Source organism: Dromiciops gliroides, chromosome 1 (genome assembly GCF_019393635.1).
Source record: "Dromiciops gliroides isolate mDroGli1 chromosome 1, mDroGli1.pri, whole genome shotgun sequence".
NCBI classification, from domain to species: Eukaryota; Metazoa; Chordata; class Mammalia; order Microbiotheria; family Microbiotheriidae; genus Dromiciops; species Dromiciops gliroides.
Window position 1 is genome coordinate 621,165,158 of NC_057861.1, and position 20,203 is coordinate 621,185,360.

At 43.8% G+C, this 20,203-nt stretch overlaps 1 protein-coding gene across 4 annotated transcripts in view; it reads left to right on the top strand.

The window, feature by feature from the left end:
• Positions 1-20,203, top strand: part of TFAP4 (transcription factor AP-4) — a 69,654-nt gene that overhangs the window by 33,453 nt on the left and 15,998 nt on the right. Inside the window, exon 1 of one of the 4 annotated variants that reach the window (XM_043974981.1) lies at positions 13,293-13,596. The exons of 1 other annotated variant lie outside the window; for it this stretch is intronic. In XM_043974981.1, coding sequence (XP_043830916.1) covers positions 13,508-13,596 — 89 coding nt within the window. In that variant the 5' untranslated portion in view covers positions 13,293-13,507. Of the gene's footprint in view, positions 1-13,292; positions 13,597-13,701; positions 13,845-20,203 lie in introns of those variants that run through there. 2 more of the 4 variants (XM_043974985.1, XM_043974984.1) reach the window with 2 other exon arrangements.

A 20,203-nucleotide genomic window follows, 5' to 3' on the forward strand; every position in this document is an offset into this window, starting at 1 on the left:
CCACCCCGAATGTAACCCATTCTTACTGGTCACTGCAGCCTATTCTAGGTTTGTCGTATTAATTAGGAGACTAGTTTAGAAGGGCCCAGCCCCTATCTAGCCATTACTTTGGGCTCCTTCCCCTCTTACCCAGTGAGAGACTGAACTTCTTTGTCTATCCTCTCTTTCCCCATAGGGTAGTCTCAATTTTGCCCATTCTTCATGTTTGATCTCCTCTACCTTTAAGCACATGCTGACAAAATCATTGATTAATTCCCTTTGCCCTTTCCAGTTCCAATCTCATCTTTTTCTTACCTTGGACAACTAAGTTCTTTCAGGAAGGCAGTTGATGGGTATTTTCTCACCACCATTATCCTTATGTGCTTACAATCAGGCTTCCATCCTCAGCACAGCAATGTAACCGCTCTCCCAAAGGTCCCTGGTGACTTTCTGGTCCAACTTAAGTTACTTTTCAGTTGTCTTGTCCCTACCCTACAGTTCTCACTGTTATTGTTGTCCACTGTCTCCAATTCAATATTCTTACCACCTTTGTCTTGGGTAACTGTCCTCTACTGGTTTTCCTGGATTTCTGGCTGGACCACCCTCTACGCCTCCCCCTCTCCATCCTCCTCCCCGTCTTGTCTTTTACCTGGAGGCATTAGCAAATTAAAACAACTCTGAGGTATCACCTGACACCTATCAGATTGGCTAAAATGACAAAAAAGGAAAATAATAAACGTTGGAGAAGCTGTGGGAAAATTGGAACACTAATGCATTGTTGGTGGAGCTGTGAACTGATCCAACCATTCTGGAGCGCAATTTGGAATTATGCCCAAAGGGCGATAAAGCTGTGCATACCCTTTGACCCAGGAATACCACTTTTGGGTCTTTTTCCCAAAGAAATCATGGAAAGGGGAAAGGGACCCACATGTACAAAAATATATATAGCTGCTCTTTATGTGGTGGCAAGGAATTGGAAGTTGAGGGGATGCCCATCAATTGGGGAATGGCTAGACAAGTTGTGGTATAGGAATACAATGGAATACTATTGTGCTATGAGAAACGATGAGCAGGAGGAGTTCAGAGAAACCTGGAGGGTCTTGCGTGGGCTGATGATGAGTGAGATGAGCAGAACCAGAAGAACATTGTACACAGTATCATCAACATTGAGTGTTGATCTACTGTGATGGACTATATTCTTCTCACCAATGCAATGGTACAGAAGAGTTCCAGGGAACTCATGACAGAAGAGGATCTCCAAATCTAAGGAAAAGAAAAAAAGAACTGTGGAGTATAGATGCTGAATGAACCATACTATTTCTTTTGTTTTTGGTGCTGTTGTTTTTTCTATTTTGAGGTTTTTCATCATTGCTCTGATTTTTCTCTTATAACATGATTAATGCAGAAATAGGAATAATGTTTTATATATATACATATATACACATATATATATATACACACACCTGGAGGCATTAGAGCTCAGCTTTGTCCTTCCTCTTTAGTGAAAAGAAGCCTGAGCGAGGAGTCAGGAAATATATTTACTCATTCAGTTACAAGCTGTATGAATTTAGGTGCATCACCTAATGTCGGGGATTCTCAAATTTCCTTATCCGTAAAAAGAGAGCAATAATTGCTGCCTACTACACGGACACCATGGACAACATGGAAATACTCAATAATACAGAGGAAATTAATGGATGTTAACATGTTTCATAAATAGAAAAGTCCTACATAGATAAAAGCTCATTACTTATTTGCTTCATAATTCATATAAATGTTATTTTTCCATAACTTTTGAGCTTGGCACTCCCATGTATCAGGGCAGAGAAACTGAGGTCGGAAGATTTGCTCCTGAGCAGTCAATTAAGAGCTGAACTAGAATCAGGTGCTTCCTGAATCCTTGATTGCCAAATACTTCATCTTACCCATGGAAGGTTATCTGCCTGGGCCCTAAACAATCCTTGGCTACCTCAAACTTCCCAATCCAGTGTGGGGCATTCAAGGAAGTTGTAGTTGAGGTCATGGGCATCTAATTATTCATTTTACAAAAATTTGCACCCTACTTTGCCCCCAAATCATCATACATGCAACAGGGGCCCCCTAGTGGCTGGGGGAAGTTCCAGCTATGTAGGACCTGAACCCCATTTAGAAAGAGTTGGATGTGGGGGGAGAGGGAAAGAGAAAGGTAGGGTGAGATCTGGGTCATATCCTGGACCCTTGTGGAGTGATAGAAGTGGGGCCTTATCTGTATCCCGCAGCCCATAAGGAATTTTGGCTCTTGTTCCTGGGCAGATTCTGGTAGGAAACAGAGTAGAGATTTTTCAGTGTATTAATGTTCATTCCAAGATTCATAGCTTATTAAAGATGAATGGATCTTAAAGATCATCTGGTCTAATTGCCTCATTTTACATATGGGTAAACTGAGGTCTAATGATTTGCCCAAGGATACTTCAGTTGTTTTTCATTCGCTCATGTCTGACTCTTCATGATCCCATTTGGAGTTGTTTTGGCAAAGATACTGGAGTGGTTTGCCATTTCCTTATCCACCTCATTTTACAGATGAGGAAACTAGGGCAAACAGGGTTAAGTGACTTGCCCAGGGGCACACAGCTAGCAAGTGTCTGAGGCCAGATTTGAACTCAGGAAGAGGTCTTGTTGATGCCAGGCCCAGCATCCTATCCACTCTGCCCTAAGAAGGTTATACAGCAATCAAACAAATACTAAAATTGTTGAAAGGTTATGATAATCTACTACAGCTCTACTCCCAGTCCCCAACTGCTCAGACCAAAATTCCTTTACCCATGATCACTATCCTCTCAGCTGTATTTCTCAATTAGATTTTAGCTCCTTGAGGGCAAGGACCATCTGACTTTTTTATGTGTACCTTAGTGCCTAGCACAGTGGTTGGCACAAATGAAGTGCTTAGTAAATGCTTTTTGATGGATTGAGGAAGCAGAGCCAGACTGGAACCCTAAGTCCCTTGACTTTGCAAGTCTATCCAGGTTTGGTTTTTGACCATCCCAAAGACTTATGGGATCATTTGCCTATTTTCTTTTTTTTTTCCATTTGCCTATTTTCTTGCCTCTAGGTAGGTTTATATTTATATAGTGGGAAAAGCATGGAACTAAAAAACTGGCTCAACCACTGATTTGCTACATGATTTTTGACAAGGGCGCCTGGCATCTCTGGGCTTTATATTCACCATTTCGGGATGATACTAGATGCCCTCCCTTCCCCACTGGACTGTTGAGAGAATCAAATGAGATGATGTATGTAAGAGCATTTTGTAAAAGTGCAAAGCACTATACAGGTAAAAGGTAAAGATTGAATAAAACCCTGAAATCTTATTCTAGACAGACAGTCATCTAATACAGACACCTTTGGGAAAGGACATTTTATATCCCTCCTGGTAGTCCATTTTCCTACTTGACCAATCTTCTGTGCTACAATTAAAATATTTTTAAAATTAATTGTTAAAATTCTGAGCTCAACAAACATTGAATAAAATGTACATTTCCATATACATAGGAGAACGGACAAAGAAGATTATTAATTGAACTGTTATTCTCTATTGTGCACAGCTTGCTTTTCTTTTTAAATACTTTTAAATTTGAATACATTCAGCCTGTAATTTCCAAATTTGTACTACTTGTCTATGATTCTTTCAGACTTTCCTTATTTTCTCTTCTGTACATTAAAACATGCTTCAGTGCCTTTCTTTTCTCTATTTTGTTTTTCTTTGTTTTAAAAAATCTATCTCTAGTCCCCTTTTCCCTCCCAACTAACTACCTCAATTGAAAAAAAGGGGAAAAAAAGCCCCTGTATTTTTGTTTGTTTGCTTTTGGTTTTGTTTTTGCAGGGCAATGAGGGTTAAGTGACTTGCCCAGGGTCACATAGCTAGTTAAGTGTCTGAGGCTGGATTTGAACTCAGGTCCTCCTGAATCCAAGGCCAGTGCTTTATCCACTGCGCCATCTAGCTGCCCCCACCAAGAAGCCCCTATAACAAATACATGGAGTCAAGCAAAACAAATTCCCACATTGGCTATGTTTGAAAATATATCTTTTATTTGCTATAATTCAAATCTATTTTTAATTAGTTAGCATTTACTAGATACCTGTTGCTAGACTCTAGGGTGGGTAGAGGCAGATAATCTAAACAGAGTTTGGCCAAGGGCAAGGAAAGATGTATTACTAAGGGACTGATGATGTATAAAGACTGATGCCAGGGATCTACAAGGCCTGCTGGAAGTCATCAGCCCAATCAGAAACTACTGGGCACATCCAAGATTAGTGTTGTGGAAGTTGGCAGTCTTCACTGCATCAGGATTATAAGGCAAGGAGGTTAATAGCTGCAAATGGGTGCATGAGAGAGGAGATAAAGTGAGAATCAGCCTTCATAATGCAATTTAAAGAGATGGGGGAAGGACAATTTTATCATCATTTTGTCGTCTCTCTTACTATCATCCTGGCAGTCACCATCACCATAATCACCATGACCACCATCATCACATTCACTACCACTAGTTTCATTACTATCATAGGCACCATCATCACCAGGACCACCACGGTCCATATCATCATCACCATGATCACAATAATTAATTGTGCCACTGTGACTACCATAGGGTTGTAATCATCACCACTATTACCACTATCAACACCATCATGGTCACCACCATTAGCAAAACTATGAGCAACACCAACAACCTAAGCCTGATAAGAGACAAATACCTCGTTCCTCTAATTTCAGCTGTACTTCCCACTGACTCCATATATTATTGGGGCAATGATACTTCCAGAACCACCAATATTAAAATACAGCTATACATGGACCTTACCTTAAATAAACTTAACAAATGAAAATTCAGATTTATGCAGTAGATCAATTGGAGGGGTGTGTGTGATTATTTGATTTACAAAGGGGTTTTTCACTTAACAGAGGGATTAATTGTATGATTCCTTTGAATAACAAGCTCCCCAGAGCTTTTAAAGTAGAAGGATTATTCATATAACTTTCCAAGAGCTTGCCCATTGCCTAAAGCAAATGTGCTGAGTTCTACAATCAAACAACCCTTGACAATACTCACTTTCTCTTTCAAAGTACAACTTGTTTTGGCAGGAAGGATAAGTGGATCCCTCTACCTATTCTCTGTGTTTCAGTTCCCTAAGTCTCACTCACCTCCTTTGTAAAACTTTCCCTGACCTTCTCAAACTACAGGGATCACCCTCCCTCTCTCCCTCCCTTTGAACGTCTGTAGCACTTAATGTCTATGCCACATGTTTGACTCTTCCCATATGCCGCCTTCTGACAATGTTTGACCAACGTATTTGGTGTTTTTTGAATAGACTTTTCATGCGATTACTTTTAAACTATTTTCCCGTTTGTGTTGATCATCAAAAGTTTACAGTATCTCCTAGTTACCTCTAGGATAAAACACAAACTCTTTCAAGCTGATGTTTAAGACCCTCCATAATCTGAGACAAGGTTTATCGCAAGGTACTCCCCTTACTGTTCTCTATGTGGCAGGCAAATTGGACAGCTGATTCGCCATTCCCCATTCCTGGTTCCAAATATGTATCCACATATGTATCCATATATAGATATATTTTTTTGGTGAGGCAATTGGGGTTAAGTGACTTACCCAGGGTCACACAGCTAGTTAAGTGTCTGAGCTGGATTTGAACTCAGGTCCTCCTGAATCCAAGGCCGGTGCTCTATCCACTGTACCACCTAGCTGCTCCTCATATATTCTTATAAGCCCCAGTACCATAATGCCCTCCTGCCCTCCTTCTCCTTCCACCAATCCCTATCTTCCTTCAAGGATACTGCCTCCAAAAAGTTTTCCCTAATTCCCAAAGATGTTAATGTCCTTTCCCTCTTCTAATTCCCTAACATTTACTCCTCTTTATGCATGTTACATTTCCTCTCAATACAATGTAAATTCTTCAAGGGTGAGGACTGTCTTTGTATCTCTAGAACCAACACTGTGATGGATATATATATATATACAGACACACATATGTATTTATAATCTATACATATGTGCACACATATTTATACATATATACATTTATATATCTATATATACAGTCAGTGCTTAATCAATGTTAAATCTTCTGTGTTCATGTGTGTATGTTCTATTTTCTGAATCAGAGTATAACCTCTGGGAGGGCAGGGCCCACGTCTGATACTTCTTTTGTATTCCATTCCTCTTTCCTCTTCCCAGATATACCTCATAGTCCCAAACATAGTACCCTGTGCACAGTAGTCATTCACTAAATTGTTTCTGACTGATCTCTTTCCTGAGGTTCTTTTGTTGGTGTTGAAGGTGGCTGGTAAGACAAGCTGGCAGATGTCGAGGGCTGGATCCTTAATGGTAATGCTGGCTGAGCTAGATTCTGTCTCCACCTCCTGGATCATCTCAGGCCCCGCTTCTGCCAGAAGGCCTCTAAACATTGAAGAGGAGGCAGCTCACTGCCCAGGCCAAAGAGGTAACGGACTCTTAAATGGCTTCCCAATTTGGGAGGGATCCCTGACTCCCTTACACCCTGTGATACTGCCATCACCATCATCATAACTGAAGATTTGTGACAGAAAAAAAAAATTGCTCTTGACCTCATGCTAGGTGCTGTCCAAAGGAAAGGTACCTTCTAGGAAAATAAAACCTAAGACAGACAGAGACTTCCTAGACAATTAGTGATAACAGAAGATGGCATATACTTCACAGGTTTAGACAGGAAGCTTATTTAACTACATTTTTAACCTTTTTTTTTTTTTTTTGGTGAGGCAATTGGGGTTAAGTGACTTACCCAGGGTCACACAGCTAGTGTCAAGTGTCCAAGGCGGGATTTGAACTCAGGTCCTCCTGAATCCAGGGCTAGTGCTCTATCCACTGCACCACCTAGCTGCCCCAACTTATTTAACTACATTTGATTTTTAATTTTAATTTTTTTTTTTGGTGAGGCAATTGGGGTTAAGCGACTTGCCCAGGGTCACACAGCCAGTAAGTGTCAAATGTCTGAGGCCAGATTTGAACTCAGGTCCTCCTGAATCCAGGGCTGGTGCTCTATCCACTGTGCCACCTAGCTGCCCCTATTTAACTACATTTGACAACATAAAGGACAGTAGCAGTAAATGATTGTGGCAGGGGTTGGCTATGCTTTCCTTGGGCACCTGAGGAGTAGGGATGGTCCTCTGATACATAGATTCAGGAAGGTTTCTTGGAGGATTAAGTTCAAGAGATGTTTAAAGGGAGAGAGAAACAGCTAAAATACAGGTAATAATGATGGTATTTCTGCCTTTGAGGAATTAATTAGATGGAAGAACTAGCAGGTGTGCCTTGGGCAAAGGCCTAGGAATTGGTTTGGGAAAGAGCATAAAAAGTTTAGATATAACATCATAAGATGTAGAATTGGAAAGGACCTTGGATGTCATGAAGTCTAGCCCCTACTTCATTATTACTCACCCAGAGTTTCACAGACACCTTTTTGTTGGTCTCCCTGCTTCTGGACTGGCCTCCCTCTCCATCTGTTCTCTATAGAGCTGACCGGATAATATTCCTAAAGTGTAAGTCTGGCCACATTATTCCTCTTTTTCTAGAGGAATTCTAGGGGGAATTCTTCCTATTGACTCTAGAATAAATATGAACAGCACAACTTGACATTTAAAACCTTTCATAATCTCAGTCCAGCCTATCTTGCTTTCTTTTTTTTTTTTTTAGTGAGGCAATTGGGGTTAAGTGACTTGCCCAGGGTCACACAGCTAGTAAGTGTTAAGTGTCTGAGGCTGGATTTGAACTCAGGTCCTCCTGAATCCAGGGCTAGTGCTCTATCTACTGCACCACCTAGCTGCCCCCCAGCCTATCTTTCTAATAATGATAATGCCTAACATTTATATAGCACCTACTATGTACCAGACACTGTGCTAAGTATTTTAGCACTTAGGAAAATGAGGCAAACAGAAGTTAAGTGACTTGCCTAGGGTCACACAGTTAAGTCAGTAAGTAAACACACAGTAAGAGTTTAAGATCAGATTTGAGGGGCAGCTAGATGGTGCAGTGGATAGAACACCAGCCCTGGAGTCAGGAGTACCTGAGTTCAAGTCCGGCCTCAGACACTTAACACTAGCTGTGTGACCCTGGGCAAGTCACTTAACCCCCATTGCCTCACAAAAACAAAACAAAACAAAAAAACAAAAAAAGATCAGATTTGAAATCATCTTCCTAATTCCAGGTTGGGTCTGTTTTTGAATGTTTCCTTAAATGAACTAACTCTGTTTTGGATAAACTACTTTAATGCTGTTTCTCATATTTTGCAAGCTATCTTCCTCATCCATATCTTTGCATAGCCAGTACCTTTGTATGTTTGGGATGTGCTCCTTACCATAACTTCTTAGAGTACTTAGCTTCTTTCAAGACTCACCTAGTAAATAGATAGTTCTCTATCCTCAAATTCTTTTTACATGTTGTATTCCATCCTTAACCTTCCAATCCAAGTTTCTTCTTAGCAGAATTTTTTTTTGTTTTGTTCTTAACACAGGGACTTGCATATAATAGGCAATTAAAACATTTGTTAGAGTGGGACCCTTTTATTTCCTTGATCACATATTTAGAGTTGGAGGGATCAAATTTCCTACAATTTTACAGATGAGGAAATTGAGTTCCTGTAGGAACCTTATTTTGGCTCATCTAATAGTAGTTAATAGTACAGTTAGGATTTGAACCCAGGTCATCTGACTGTAAAGCCAGCGCTCCTTCCTCTATATATTTCCTCTCCATCCTTAGAATAAGGTTCCTAAATTTTTTTAGTCCCTATATTCCTTGGCTTTCAGTAACCAATTCCCCCTATTCAGTATGAAAAGAATTCATTTTTAAGTTTACCATTCACATGCATATAAGAAATAAAGTACGTTACTATTTTAGGATTTTTTAAAAAACTAAATTTTGGGTTGAGAGCCTTTGTTTTACACAACCTAAATCCGCCCCATCTGTCCTCCTTTCTCCTCCAGGAAAGCCATTTAAAAAATAGAACAGTTTTAAAAAAACAAAATGTAAAGGAAAGGGAAAAAATACCAGCAAAACCCACTGATACATTAAAAAAAAAGCTGAAAATATTTGCAGTGTTTCACAGCTGTGGAACTCGTAACTCTGTAAAGTAATGGGAGCCGGGAGACTTGGGCAATCTTCTCATATCTCTTTTTGGGGGCCATGTTTGTTCTTTGTCATTTGCAACATTTACCTTCAGTTTTTGGGTGGTGGTGGTTCTTCCTTCCATTGTTATAGTTGGTTGGAAATCAATTCAGGATCAAATAAAAATATTTCTCTACATCTTTGGCAAGTTCCTTATACCCCAGCTTTGGAACTCCTGGCTTAAAATCAAATTAGGGCTTTCAAGGTGGGGTTGGTCTGGTCAAAGCAATAGGAGAAGACAACTTTAGCAGTAGTGGTGAGAACAAGGGTGCATCCAGTGAGGATGAAATTACAATAGAGTAGTAATAAATGACCAAGTGTTTAGATCAGGGCACTGGCAGTAAGGATACAGTGGAGGGGAACAGGCTTGGGCAATGTGAAGAAACATTTCTCTCAGTCTCAAGTACCTCCCCTTTCTTTTCCACTCACCAAATTTTAACTAGTTGTCAAGGCCTAATTCAAGAGTCCCACTTTCTCCTGTTACTGTCTTCACCCGACTATGCCAGACAGAGAGATCTCTCAGTGATGAGCTCTTAGCACAATGCCTATGCACATAGTAGGTGTTTCATAAATGTTTATTGATTGATTGATGACCCCCCCCACAGCACCTATCTAGCACCTAATCATGTACTATTCCCAAATTATCGTTAAACTGTTTACTGAGTATAATGTTGAATCAAGGCCACAAACTCCATGAAGTCTTATATTTTTCTTTCGTGTTCCCTGTGTTGTGAACATAGGTGGTTTGGGTAAATCTGTTTGCTGATTGATTGAAGTGTTGTCCTGAAGGACATCCTTGTCAGGAATGTCACAGAGGGGAAGAATGAGAAGTCATTGGCTGAGACAGAAAGGAAGGGGAGGGAAGATATCAGCACCAAGTTTTGTCCTAGATTTTGGTTACTGACAAAATTTCTTAATCCCATAGGCAACATGCTGGGAGTACTACCTGAGGTAGGGAGGTTAAGGTTTGTTTTGGCTCTGGAAAATAGCTCAGGGGAGTTAGAGCATATTTCTCTTCTCTCTTTTCCTCCCCTTATTTAAATAGCTTTTAAGTTTTGCCTCCTCTTTCAAGCCTCTTAGATTAATCAGAGGTCAATGGATTGCTGCCCTTTTTCACCCTAGCCAAAGTAGGATGAATTCCCATGGAAACTATCCTTGTCCCCCACCAATGATCACAGTAATTATGACATGCCATTCACCTACATTACATTCTACTAGGAAACTGGGCACCATGTAAACTGAGCACTGTGCTCCACACTCCATGCTTTCACTCCCATTAGTACCTGGAGAGCTCGTTTCTTCACATTAAAGGGAATGGACAAGAATGTCCAGATGCTCAGCCCATCACTTTTCAATGTCTTCAAAGCCTTAGAAAGACCAGGTTAGTTCACTCCAATGACTTCAACTCAATAAACACTTCTGAAGTGCTCAGCACATCCTATATAATGGATACTTACTGAGAGGACACAAGAGAAAGGCACAGTCACTGTCCTCCTAAGACTTGCAATCTTATTAGGAAGATCAAACTGGGGAGGTGGACTAGAAAGCAATTTTAAGGCAACATCCATAGAAGTGTGAAATAGCTTGGTGCAGCATGTATATTACATTTCAAGGAGGAAGATTTGGGGTTAAACCATGAAAGATACAAAAAGGGGAGTAGGCAGCATCTCAAGTGGGAGAGGTGGAAATGAGTAGATGTATTCCTGGGTATAATCTGGATCTGGCCCCAACCCATTACTGGACATTATTCCTCCTCTCCAACTCTGTAATCCGTACTGGCCTCTCTCTTCCTCACTGGGGACACTCCATCTTCCATCTCAGTGCCTATACATTGTCATGCCTGGAATTCACTCTCTCCTTAATCATGAGGCAGAGTCCCCCTCTACCTTAAAGATCCAGCTCAGTAGGGGCAGCTAGGTGGTGCAGTGGATAAAGCACTGGCCGTGGATTCAGGAAGACATGAGTTCAAAGCTAGCCTCAGACACTTGGCACTAGCTGTGTGCCCTGGGCAAGTCACTTAACCCTCACTGCCCTGCAAAAAACCAAAACCAACAACAGAAAAAAGGAAAAAAAAAAGATCCAGCTCAGAAATCATCTGCATGACCCTTAGTGATGCCCTCTGACATCTAGTGCCCTCCCCCAATGCCTTGTTTTTTTTCTCACTTAATAGTATTTTATTTTTCCCTAATTCCATGTAAAGACAGTTTTCCACATTCATTTTTGTAAGATTTTGAGTTTCTGTTCTCAACAATACAATGATCCAAGGCAATCCCAAAGGGCTATTGATGAAACATACTATCCACCTCCAAAGAAAGAACTGATATTGATGGAACAGACTGAAGGATGTTATTTTTCACTTTCATTTTTTCTTGTTTCAAGTTTTCATATACAAAATGACAAAAATGGTAATGTTTTACATAATCGTACATGTATAACCTATATCTGATGGGGAAGGGAGGGGGGGAGGGATAAAAATTGGAACCCAAAACTATAAAGAAACATATTTATTACTTAAAAAAAAAAGATTTTTAGTTCCATTTTTTTCTCCCTCCCTTCCCTCCCCTTCCCCAAGAGAGCAAGAAATCTGTTACACAGTACAATCATGTTAAACATATTTCCACATTAGTCACGTCAATGCCTTGTTTCTAAAAATCTAGATTTGTATTTAACAGTATTTATGCTGCAGAAATTATAAATGCACTTGTCTCCCCCATCCACATGTAAGGCCATCGAAAGTAGGGAGTGTTACGATTCGTTGTACTTGTATCCTCAGTGTCTAGCACACACAGTGCCCGGCACATAGGAGGCATTTAATATAAATACCTGTTGATTGATTATTCCTAAATATAGCACATAGTTAATATTGAAATAGTAGTGTGTGTGGGGGGATTCAATGGCTCACTTGAGAGCAAAAGGGATTCCTCTCTCCCTCCCTCTCCCCTCTCCAGGTCCGCACTGTCTCCATTTGACTTGGTCAGTCTTTGCTTTTTTAAGAACTTCCTAATAGAACGCCAGGTTTCTCCCACTTGTGTGAATGGAAACCTGACACAGCACCCAGACAGTATATGTGAGGGATGAGGCTGTGGGTGTGTTGGTTATATTAGGCAGCTTTCTCCTCACTAGGGTTATTGCTGGTCTGCAGCCTTCAAACCTTCCCCCCCCCCTCCTGACCACTCCGGGTGGTCGGTCCAGCTCAGGGCCCAGCTTCTCTATGGATGGGCTCGGAATCCAAAGACACGCTGCACCATTCCTTAGCTCAGAAGCTCCCTTCTTCCAGCTGCAAGGCTGGGATTCCCAGGGCAGGAGTCGCAAGAGCAGCGGCGGCGCAGGTAGCGCCTGGAGCCGCGGGAGGGGAGGAGTTCTGGTGGCAGAGCCAGCCAGCAGGCTGGGACAGCCAGCCAGCCTCTGAAGTAAGCCCCGAAGTTACATGTGGGAAGTGGTGGTTGTGTGACGCAAGTTTCCAGGGGGCCCTCCACTCCGAGGGAGCTCTCCTGAGCGGGCTGGATTCCGTGCAGTTGCAGTATGAAAAGAAGAGGAAAACAGCCCAACACACCACGCAGAGCTTGCTTCTTCGCTACCACTGCTGCTGCTGTTGCTTGCTGCAAAGCGAGAATAAAGCTTTTCAACCTCTAATCCCCTTTCTCTTCCTCCCCTCCCTTACCACGCCGTGGGTTGGGGGTGCAAGGATGCATACACATCCCTCCAGCACCTAGTGCAGGTTCGGGGCCGGACTCCGGAGGGGGGTGGGGGGGAGAAGCGTTTCTCTCAGTTTCTGGGGTGGGTTTTTTTTTTTTGCAATGCTTGCCAACCTGTCAGCTGATGGACCTCATCACCCATAGTGGCGCATGAAGCTCAGACAGTTTGCTTCATTCACACAGTCCCTTCCCAGCCCGCCCACCGCACCCCCCAGTCCCCTAGGCGGAAAAGAAGTGGTGCCGGCCCCTAGCCAAAGGCTATCCCCAGGGTTCCGCTCCCCTCTCGCCCCAGTCTCCCGCCAGCCCGGGGGGGCGCTGCAAATAGTCCTTTGTTTACATGCAATTCCTTACTCCGCGGAAGGAGGCCGGGGGAGTGCTGAGTTTTCACCAGCTGTTTCCCGCCTTGAAACAGACATCTGATCAGCTGCAAACACACATACACACACACTCACACACACGCACGGGGAGGCAGGCCGGAGAGACCTCCCCCGCCCTCCCTCTCCCCCCCACCCCCTGCCGCCAGCATCTGGGACCGGGAGAGCCAGCACCTCCGACGCTGCCCTTTGATTCGGATTTCCATTTTGCATTCTCCTGCGGATCGGGACCACGGACTTGGCTTTTGCAGAGGAGGGGGGGCCGATCGCTATGGAGTATTTCATGGTGCCCGCTCAGAAGGTGCCCTCTTTGCAACATTTCAGGAAAACAGAGAAAGAAGTGATAGGAGGGCTCTGTAGGTGTGTACCACTCCCCTTTTTTTTTTTCTTCCTAATGCAACCCCTGGCCAGCCTGCCCTCGGCGCATGTGTGTGCATGGCATGGCACCGGCCCGACTCCTTTCTTAGGCGCCGCTGGGAGCTGAGGGACTGCTGCACCGCGTGCGGAGGCTCGCAGGGGCTTCTTCTTCAGAGCGCCGGGACCCCAGGCAGCCCCTGAGCGCGCCCCAGCTACTTTTGTCTGGTGCAGGCGAGCGAGTCGCGACGTTTGTAAATTGCAAACAGACCCACGTGGTTCTGCAGCAGTCCCGGCCATGCTGGTCGCTTTTTCCCCCTCTTCCTCCTCCTCCCCCTCTCCCGCGGCGGCTTCCTTTCCCTCCTCCCCTTCTCTCTGGCTCTCGCTTGGCGCTGAGAAAGGCTTTTTTTTTTTTTTGCGGGGGGGGGGGGGGACGGGACTCCGCGGGGTGCTGGCTTGCGGGGCTGGGGCGTGCGTGGGGCCAGGTTATAGGCGGCGGTGGTTACAATGCAGCCATGCTGCTCCTCCGGGCTGCTCTGGTCGGGTGGGGGTGGGGAGAGGGGGGGAAGGCGGTGTGCGTGTTTGCAAACAGCCGGGTGGGAATGGGGGTGTCCCCCTGTGTGTGTATGTTTGTGTGTGTCTGTGTGTGTGTGGTGTCTGTGTGTGTGTGGGGGGTTGTGTGTGCGTGTGGGTTCGGAGAGAGCTGGGCGCTTTTGGAATAAGTCGCCCGGGATGGGGCCGCCGTTGACCCCTTGGGCACGTTGGGGGCGGCTCGCCAGCGCTGGGGCGCTGTTTACCAGCGAGGCCTGGACGTGACTCTGCAGCCCTCTTGGAGTAGGCGGATCTCCGCCTGCCGTCTCCTGGGAGATGTAGTTCTCGCGGGCCCCTCGTGTGCGGGATTGTGGGAGCTGTAGGCGCTGCCCGGGCCACGCTTTCCATGCACAAAGCATGGTCCACGCGGGAGGGGGAGGGGCAGGGAGCTCCGGACGGGACAGATTTACCACGAGTTGCGGGGTAGGCCTACTTCCCCTCCCCTTCCCCAGTCTGGGGGCCACGTTCCCCCCCCTCCCGCCGCCGGTTTCGTTCTGTCCCTTTCCACGTGGGGCTCCGCCACAAACTCCCAGACAGCACGTCCGCCAACCCCCACCCCCCCAGGCAGAAACTGAAAGAATTTAGTTTCCAAGCACTTTGTGTTTGTGTAGAGTTGGCTCTAACTACTAACTACTCCGCGTGGTTTGGGGAATGGGGAAATTTTAGAGCCTGGACTCCCTGGGACCTGAAATTTCTGTGATTGGTTTTGGGGGTGTTAGGCAGCCCTCCCGCCTCAGTAGACTATGACTGGCAAACGCCGTGTGTCCGGGCAGGTGGCTGCTGTTTAGGAGCAGCCAACACACGGCCTCCCTGTACACCCCACTAACGTACCTTTGCAGAGTTGTAGTGGAATCCTTCCCAAATTTCTCTCCTGGGAGTAGGGTAGTGGAAAGTAAACTGTTAGAGAAAGGAATTTAGACTGGCTTAGGGGAAATAAGACTGGGTTGGTTAATTGCAGCGGGGGTGGGGGTCCTTCTGTTGGGGGCAGAAAGAAAACGAGGGAACTAAAATCAGTTCTTAGCCTTGGATCTTCACTTCCAGTTCACTGTCAGGATCGGTAGCTTCCTCCCATTTATACTGTCTCTCTAGTTCTGACGATCACTTAATATGTAAAATAAAGGGTTTGAACCCCATGGTCTCTGAGGTCTCAGCACTAGCATCCTATGATAAACTTCCCTAGGACTGACATTGGGGATGGATAGACCCTCATAGTCTAGTGGAGGCAGCTGTGGACTTAGAAGAAGACCTGTTAATAAATTGTTTGACCTTGGCAATGTTCTTCTCTCTCTGAACCTCAGTTTATCTGTGGTGGTGGTGTTCAGTGGAGTCCTACTCTTTATAACCCTATTTGGGGTTTTCTTGGCAGAGATACTGGAGTGGTTTGTCATTTCTTTCTCCAGCTCGTTTTACAGATGAGGAAACTGAGGCAAACGGGTTACACAGGTTTGTCCAGGGTCACACAGTAAGTGTCTGAGGCCTGATATGTACTAAGGAAGATGAATCTTACTGACCCCAGGCCATTCACTCAATCCCCTTCTCCATCCACTGGACTCCTTATTTGTGAAGTGGTGACGCTACCTACTTCACAAGTTTGAAGAAATGTGTGAAAGAAAAGTGTTTGTTGTTAGTATGAATAAACCTGAAGTCTTCCCTCAAAAAGCTTACCTACAAACTAGGATTAACACTTAGACCTGAAAAGATACAAAAAGATACTGTATGCCAGGTGACTTGAAGCAAAGTACTTCTCTCCCTGTCTCTTGTCTCCATTTCCTCAGCTGTAAAATGAAGAGTATGTATTAGAATGTCTAGCAACCCATCTGTCCTGAGTCAGTGTAGTATATAGTGGAAAGAGTGGACAGGAAGTCAGGAAACTCAATTACTCTACAGAATTAGTGACCTTGGGCAAATCACTTTACCTCTCTTTCAGCCTCAACTTCCTTAGATGTAAAATGAGTTCTTGCACTGCTACATGCCTCTCCAGATTATTGAGGGAAGCACTTTGTAAAATGGTCATATGCTATTGAAATTCTACCCATCAATTTTCTTTGATTATCAGGAGCACACGAGGGGAAAGATACAGGAAGATAATCTATGTGGTCTTGGGAAAGTCAGGGTAGACTTCTCAGAGGAGGAGAAAAGGGGCAGTGTAAGGATGATTAGGTATGGTGTGATGAGGCAAGAGGAGAGGGCATTCATTCCAAGCACTGAGGCCAGTCTGGTAGGGGAGGAGGAGTATGGAGGGAGATTTAGAAAAGGAAGCAGAGTCAGCCAGGAGGCAGCTGCTGTCCAGTTAGCCAGGGCTGAGCATGTGGAGAATGGGATTCCCAGGAATTCTGTTTTGACCACTTGGCAGCCTTTTGCCTATGAGGCTCCTGGGCATCTCACCAAGTCGAAACCCAGGGTCTGAAGCTTCTGTGGGCCTCTTGGAACCCATGTTTGTGCTGGCGGGACTCTGAATGTGTTTCTCTTCCCTTAATTTGGGTCTGCTCTAATCTAAAATAAGGAGTGCATTCCTTAAACTGATTTCTGAAAGTGTGAGATATGGCAGAAACACCAGCTTGGAACAGCTGTTTGCCCACCTGGTATGAGTTTGTGGCCTTAGTCTTAGATTTCAGTGTCCTGCGGGTCAGATCATACCCCTGAACTTCTGTATACATGGTCCCTGTCTAACCCTGGTGCCCAGTGTAAAGCAGGTGCAAAGTTTGTCCTTGACATCAGCCTTCCTCGCCATTGAGGAATGGACATGAACTGTAGTGCAGGGGATTTAGGGCAGGTGAAAAGAAAAACTTTTGACATTTGGCTTAGGATACAGAGGGAAATTATGGTGATAGGCTGAATGTTTACCAGTAGGGAGAAATCAGTGGATTGCAGTGGTCAGAGAAATAAAGAATGAATGTCAGAGCTGAAATTGGTCTTAACCCTTGTTTGTGTTGTGGATCCCTTTGGCAGTCTGTTGAAATCTTTGCATCCCTTCTCAGAATCATGCTTTTAAATGCATAAAATAGGGGCAGCTGAGTGGTGCAGTGGATAGAACACCAGCCCTGGAGTCAGGAGGACCTGAGTTCAAATCTGGCCTCAGACACTTAACACTTACTAGCTGTGTGACCCTGGGCAAGTCACTTAACGTCAACTGCCTCACCAAAAAACCCAAAACAAAATAAATGCATAAAATAAAATGCCACGGTTTGTAAAGGAAAATTAGATTGACATTCAATTATTACAGTATTAAAACAAGTATTGGACTCCAGGTTAGGAATCCGTGATTGAGTCCAATTCCATAATTTTACAGGGAACTGAGGCCCAGAGCAGGGAAATGTGTGGCCTGATGTTATACAGTGAGTTTATGGCAGGATGCATCTTCAGAATCCAGATTTTCTTCTGTTTCATCTATGGCTGTGGCTGCTTCACCAAGGAGGATGAGGGCAGACTTGAAGAAAGGGTCAGATTTGGAACTGCGAAGTGGATAAAGTATCAGCCCTGGATTCAGGAGTTCCTGAGTTCAAATCTGGCCTCAGACACTTGACACTTACTGGCTGTGTGACCCTGGGCAAGTCACTTAACCCCATTGCCCCGTAAAAAAAAAAAAAAGATTTGGAACTGTAGAGAGGACATGATTGGAAGCCTCTTCTAGGTAGGAACTGGGGGGAGAGGTATGTTCCTAGAATAATAATAGGGCCAAGGTTTATATAGTGCTTTGAGGTTTACTAGGAATTGACATACATTATTTCTCACTTGGTAATCACAACAACCCTTGAGATGGTTGCTATAGGTGTTCTTTCCATTTATTCTTTCTGTTTCACAGATTGAGAAAATTGAAAGTCAGAGAGAGAAAGATACAACTTGCCTGTGGCTACACAGCTAGTGAGTGTGGGAACCTGGTGTGGAAGGAACCTACTCTCTCCCCTGACTCCAAGTTCAGTGCTCTTTCCACTGTGTGTCATGCTTCCTCCAATGACCATGGCCCGACCAAATCAGAAGCTGCTAGGAAGGGGAAGTAAGAATGAGGTGGGGGAAAAGCACCAACCTTGGAGTCAAGACGGGGTTTCAGATCCCCAGCTCCAAAACTCACTCTCTGTATGATATTTGAATGGGTCATCTATTACTTCTGAGACTCAGTTTCTTTATCTGTCAAACAGGGATAATAATCCTTACACTACCTATTTCATGGAGTAGTTGTAAGAGGACAACTCTTTGTAAATCTTGAGAGGACTGTATGAATACATTTTTTGATTGTTACTGGCTGGATAGGGAAAATTTGGGGAACAGAAGGGAATAAGTATTATTATTATTAAGTATTATTATATACTTACTGTGTGCCAAGCACTGTGCTAAGTGCTTTACAAATATTTGCTTCTTTGATCCTTACAAGAACACAGTGAGGTAGGTGCTATTATTATCCCCATTTTGCCGTTGAGGAAACTGAGGCCCATGGAAAGGTATTGAAAGCCAGGCTGAGGAATTTGGAAATGAGTCTTTAAGGTTCTTTTCTAGCTGTAATGTTCTTTGGCTTTTGGATATAGGTGGCAGTATCTCCTTCAGTTGGGGAGTGTTGAGTTGCTATTTACTGGGATTTAGAATCAACTCTGGATGTGTATTGCTCAGATCAACCTTTGAAAAATTAAACAGCACTGAGTTCCCCTCATCTTAAGCGCCTCCTATTCCTATTCCAATCCATTCCCAGCTTAAGCTGGGCTCACTTGATAAAAGGGAATTAGATTAGAAATGTACCTATTTTTCACCCCACAAAGATGATAAGTGACTTTCTGATGCAGGGCACTGTGAGTCATTCTGAATCTCCTTGGAAATGGATGCTATTTACTTAACTGTATGTGATTTGGAGCAAGTAACTTATAACTTCCCCAGGCCTTATATTCGCCTTCTGTAAAATAATGAATCTAGCATTTATATAGTACTTTGAGCTTTTCAAAGCTCTTTACATATTGTTATTCCACTTGATCCTGCTAGAGGTTTGGACTAGTTCTGTGATCCCAAATATAAATGTAGGATCTGAGAAACTCAGGACTGAGACCTGGGGTCTAGGATCCTGCATAAGGTAAAGTGTTGGCTAGGAGCTAGAATTCAGAAACTTCCAGATGGCTCCTGGTCTTACAACTTCTGATGCTAGCACCTGGGGGGGTTAGGAAAGGAAATGTCCCAGAAAGAGAAAAAAGCATTGAGTTTCAGAAACTGTTGGATAGTGTAGGAAGACCAGAGTGAGTCTTGTGTTAGTCTTGTGTCTCAACTTTCCCTTGGTAGCTAACTGCTCCTTCCCACTAAGGATTTGCTAAATAATAAGGACAATCCTTTGTACCATATAGTGGTTTGCAGTTGGCAAAGTGCATTTATAACTTTTTTTTCTTCATTTGAGCTAGACCACAATCCTGTGGTCTAGGTGTAGAGCAAGACTTGTTCCTGTTTTACAATTGAGTAAACTAGTACTTTTCCCAATGGAATACTTGTTGCCCCTCATCAGATTCTTAGGGACTTCTATTTCCAGTATCAAAATAGGACCCACCTAATAATAAACATTTAATAAATGCTTGTGGATTGATTTATTGACTTGAGAAACAGAATGACACAGTAGTCAAGAGCCCTGGATCTGGGGTCAGGGGACCTGGGTTAGAATCTTGGTACTGCCTTTTAATTCTGCTTGGCCTTTATGCATTTCTCTGGACATCAGTTTCCATATCTATCTATCTATCTATCTTTTTTTTTTTTTTTTTTAGTGAGGCAATTGGGGTTAAGTGACTTGCCCAGGGTCACCCAGCTAGTGTTAAGTGTCTGAGGCCGGATTTAAACTCAGGTCCTCCTGACTCCAGGGCCGGTGCTCTATCCACTGTGCCACCTAGCTGCCCCCATATCTATCTTTTTGTAAAACGAGAGGGTTGGCTTAGATGACACCAGAGCCTGGCCCCTTCCAGCTCAAAACCTCTGATCCTGTGGACTTTTTCAAAGAATCACCATTTGATGACACTTGTGAAGGCAGAAGATCTGGGTTTGAGTGCATACATTGACATTTATT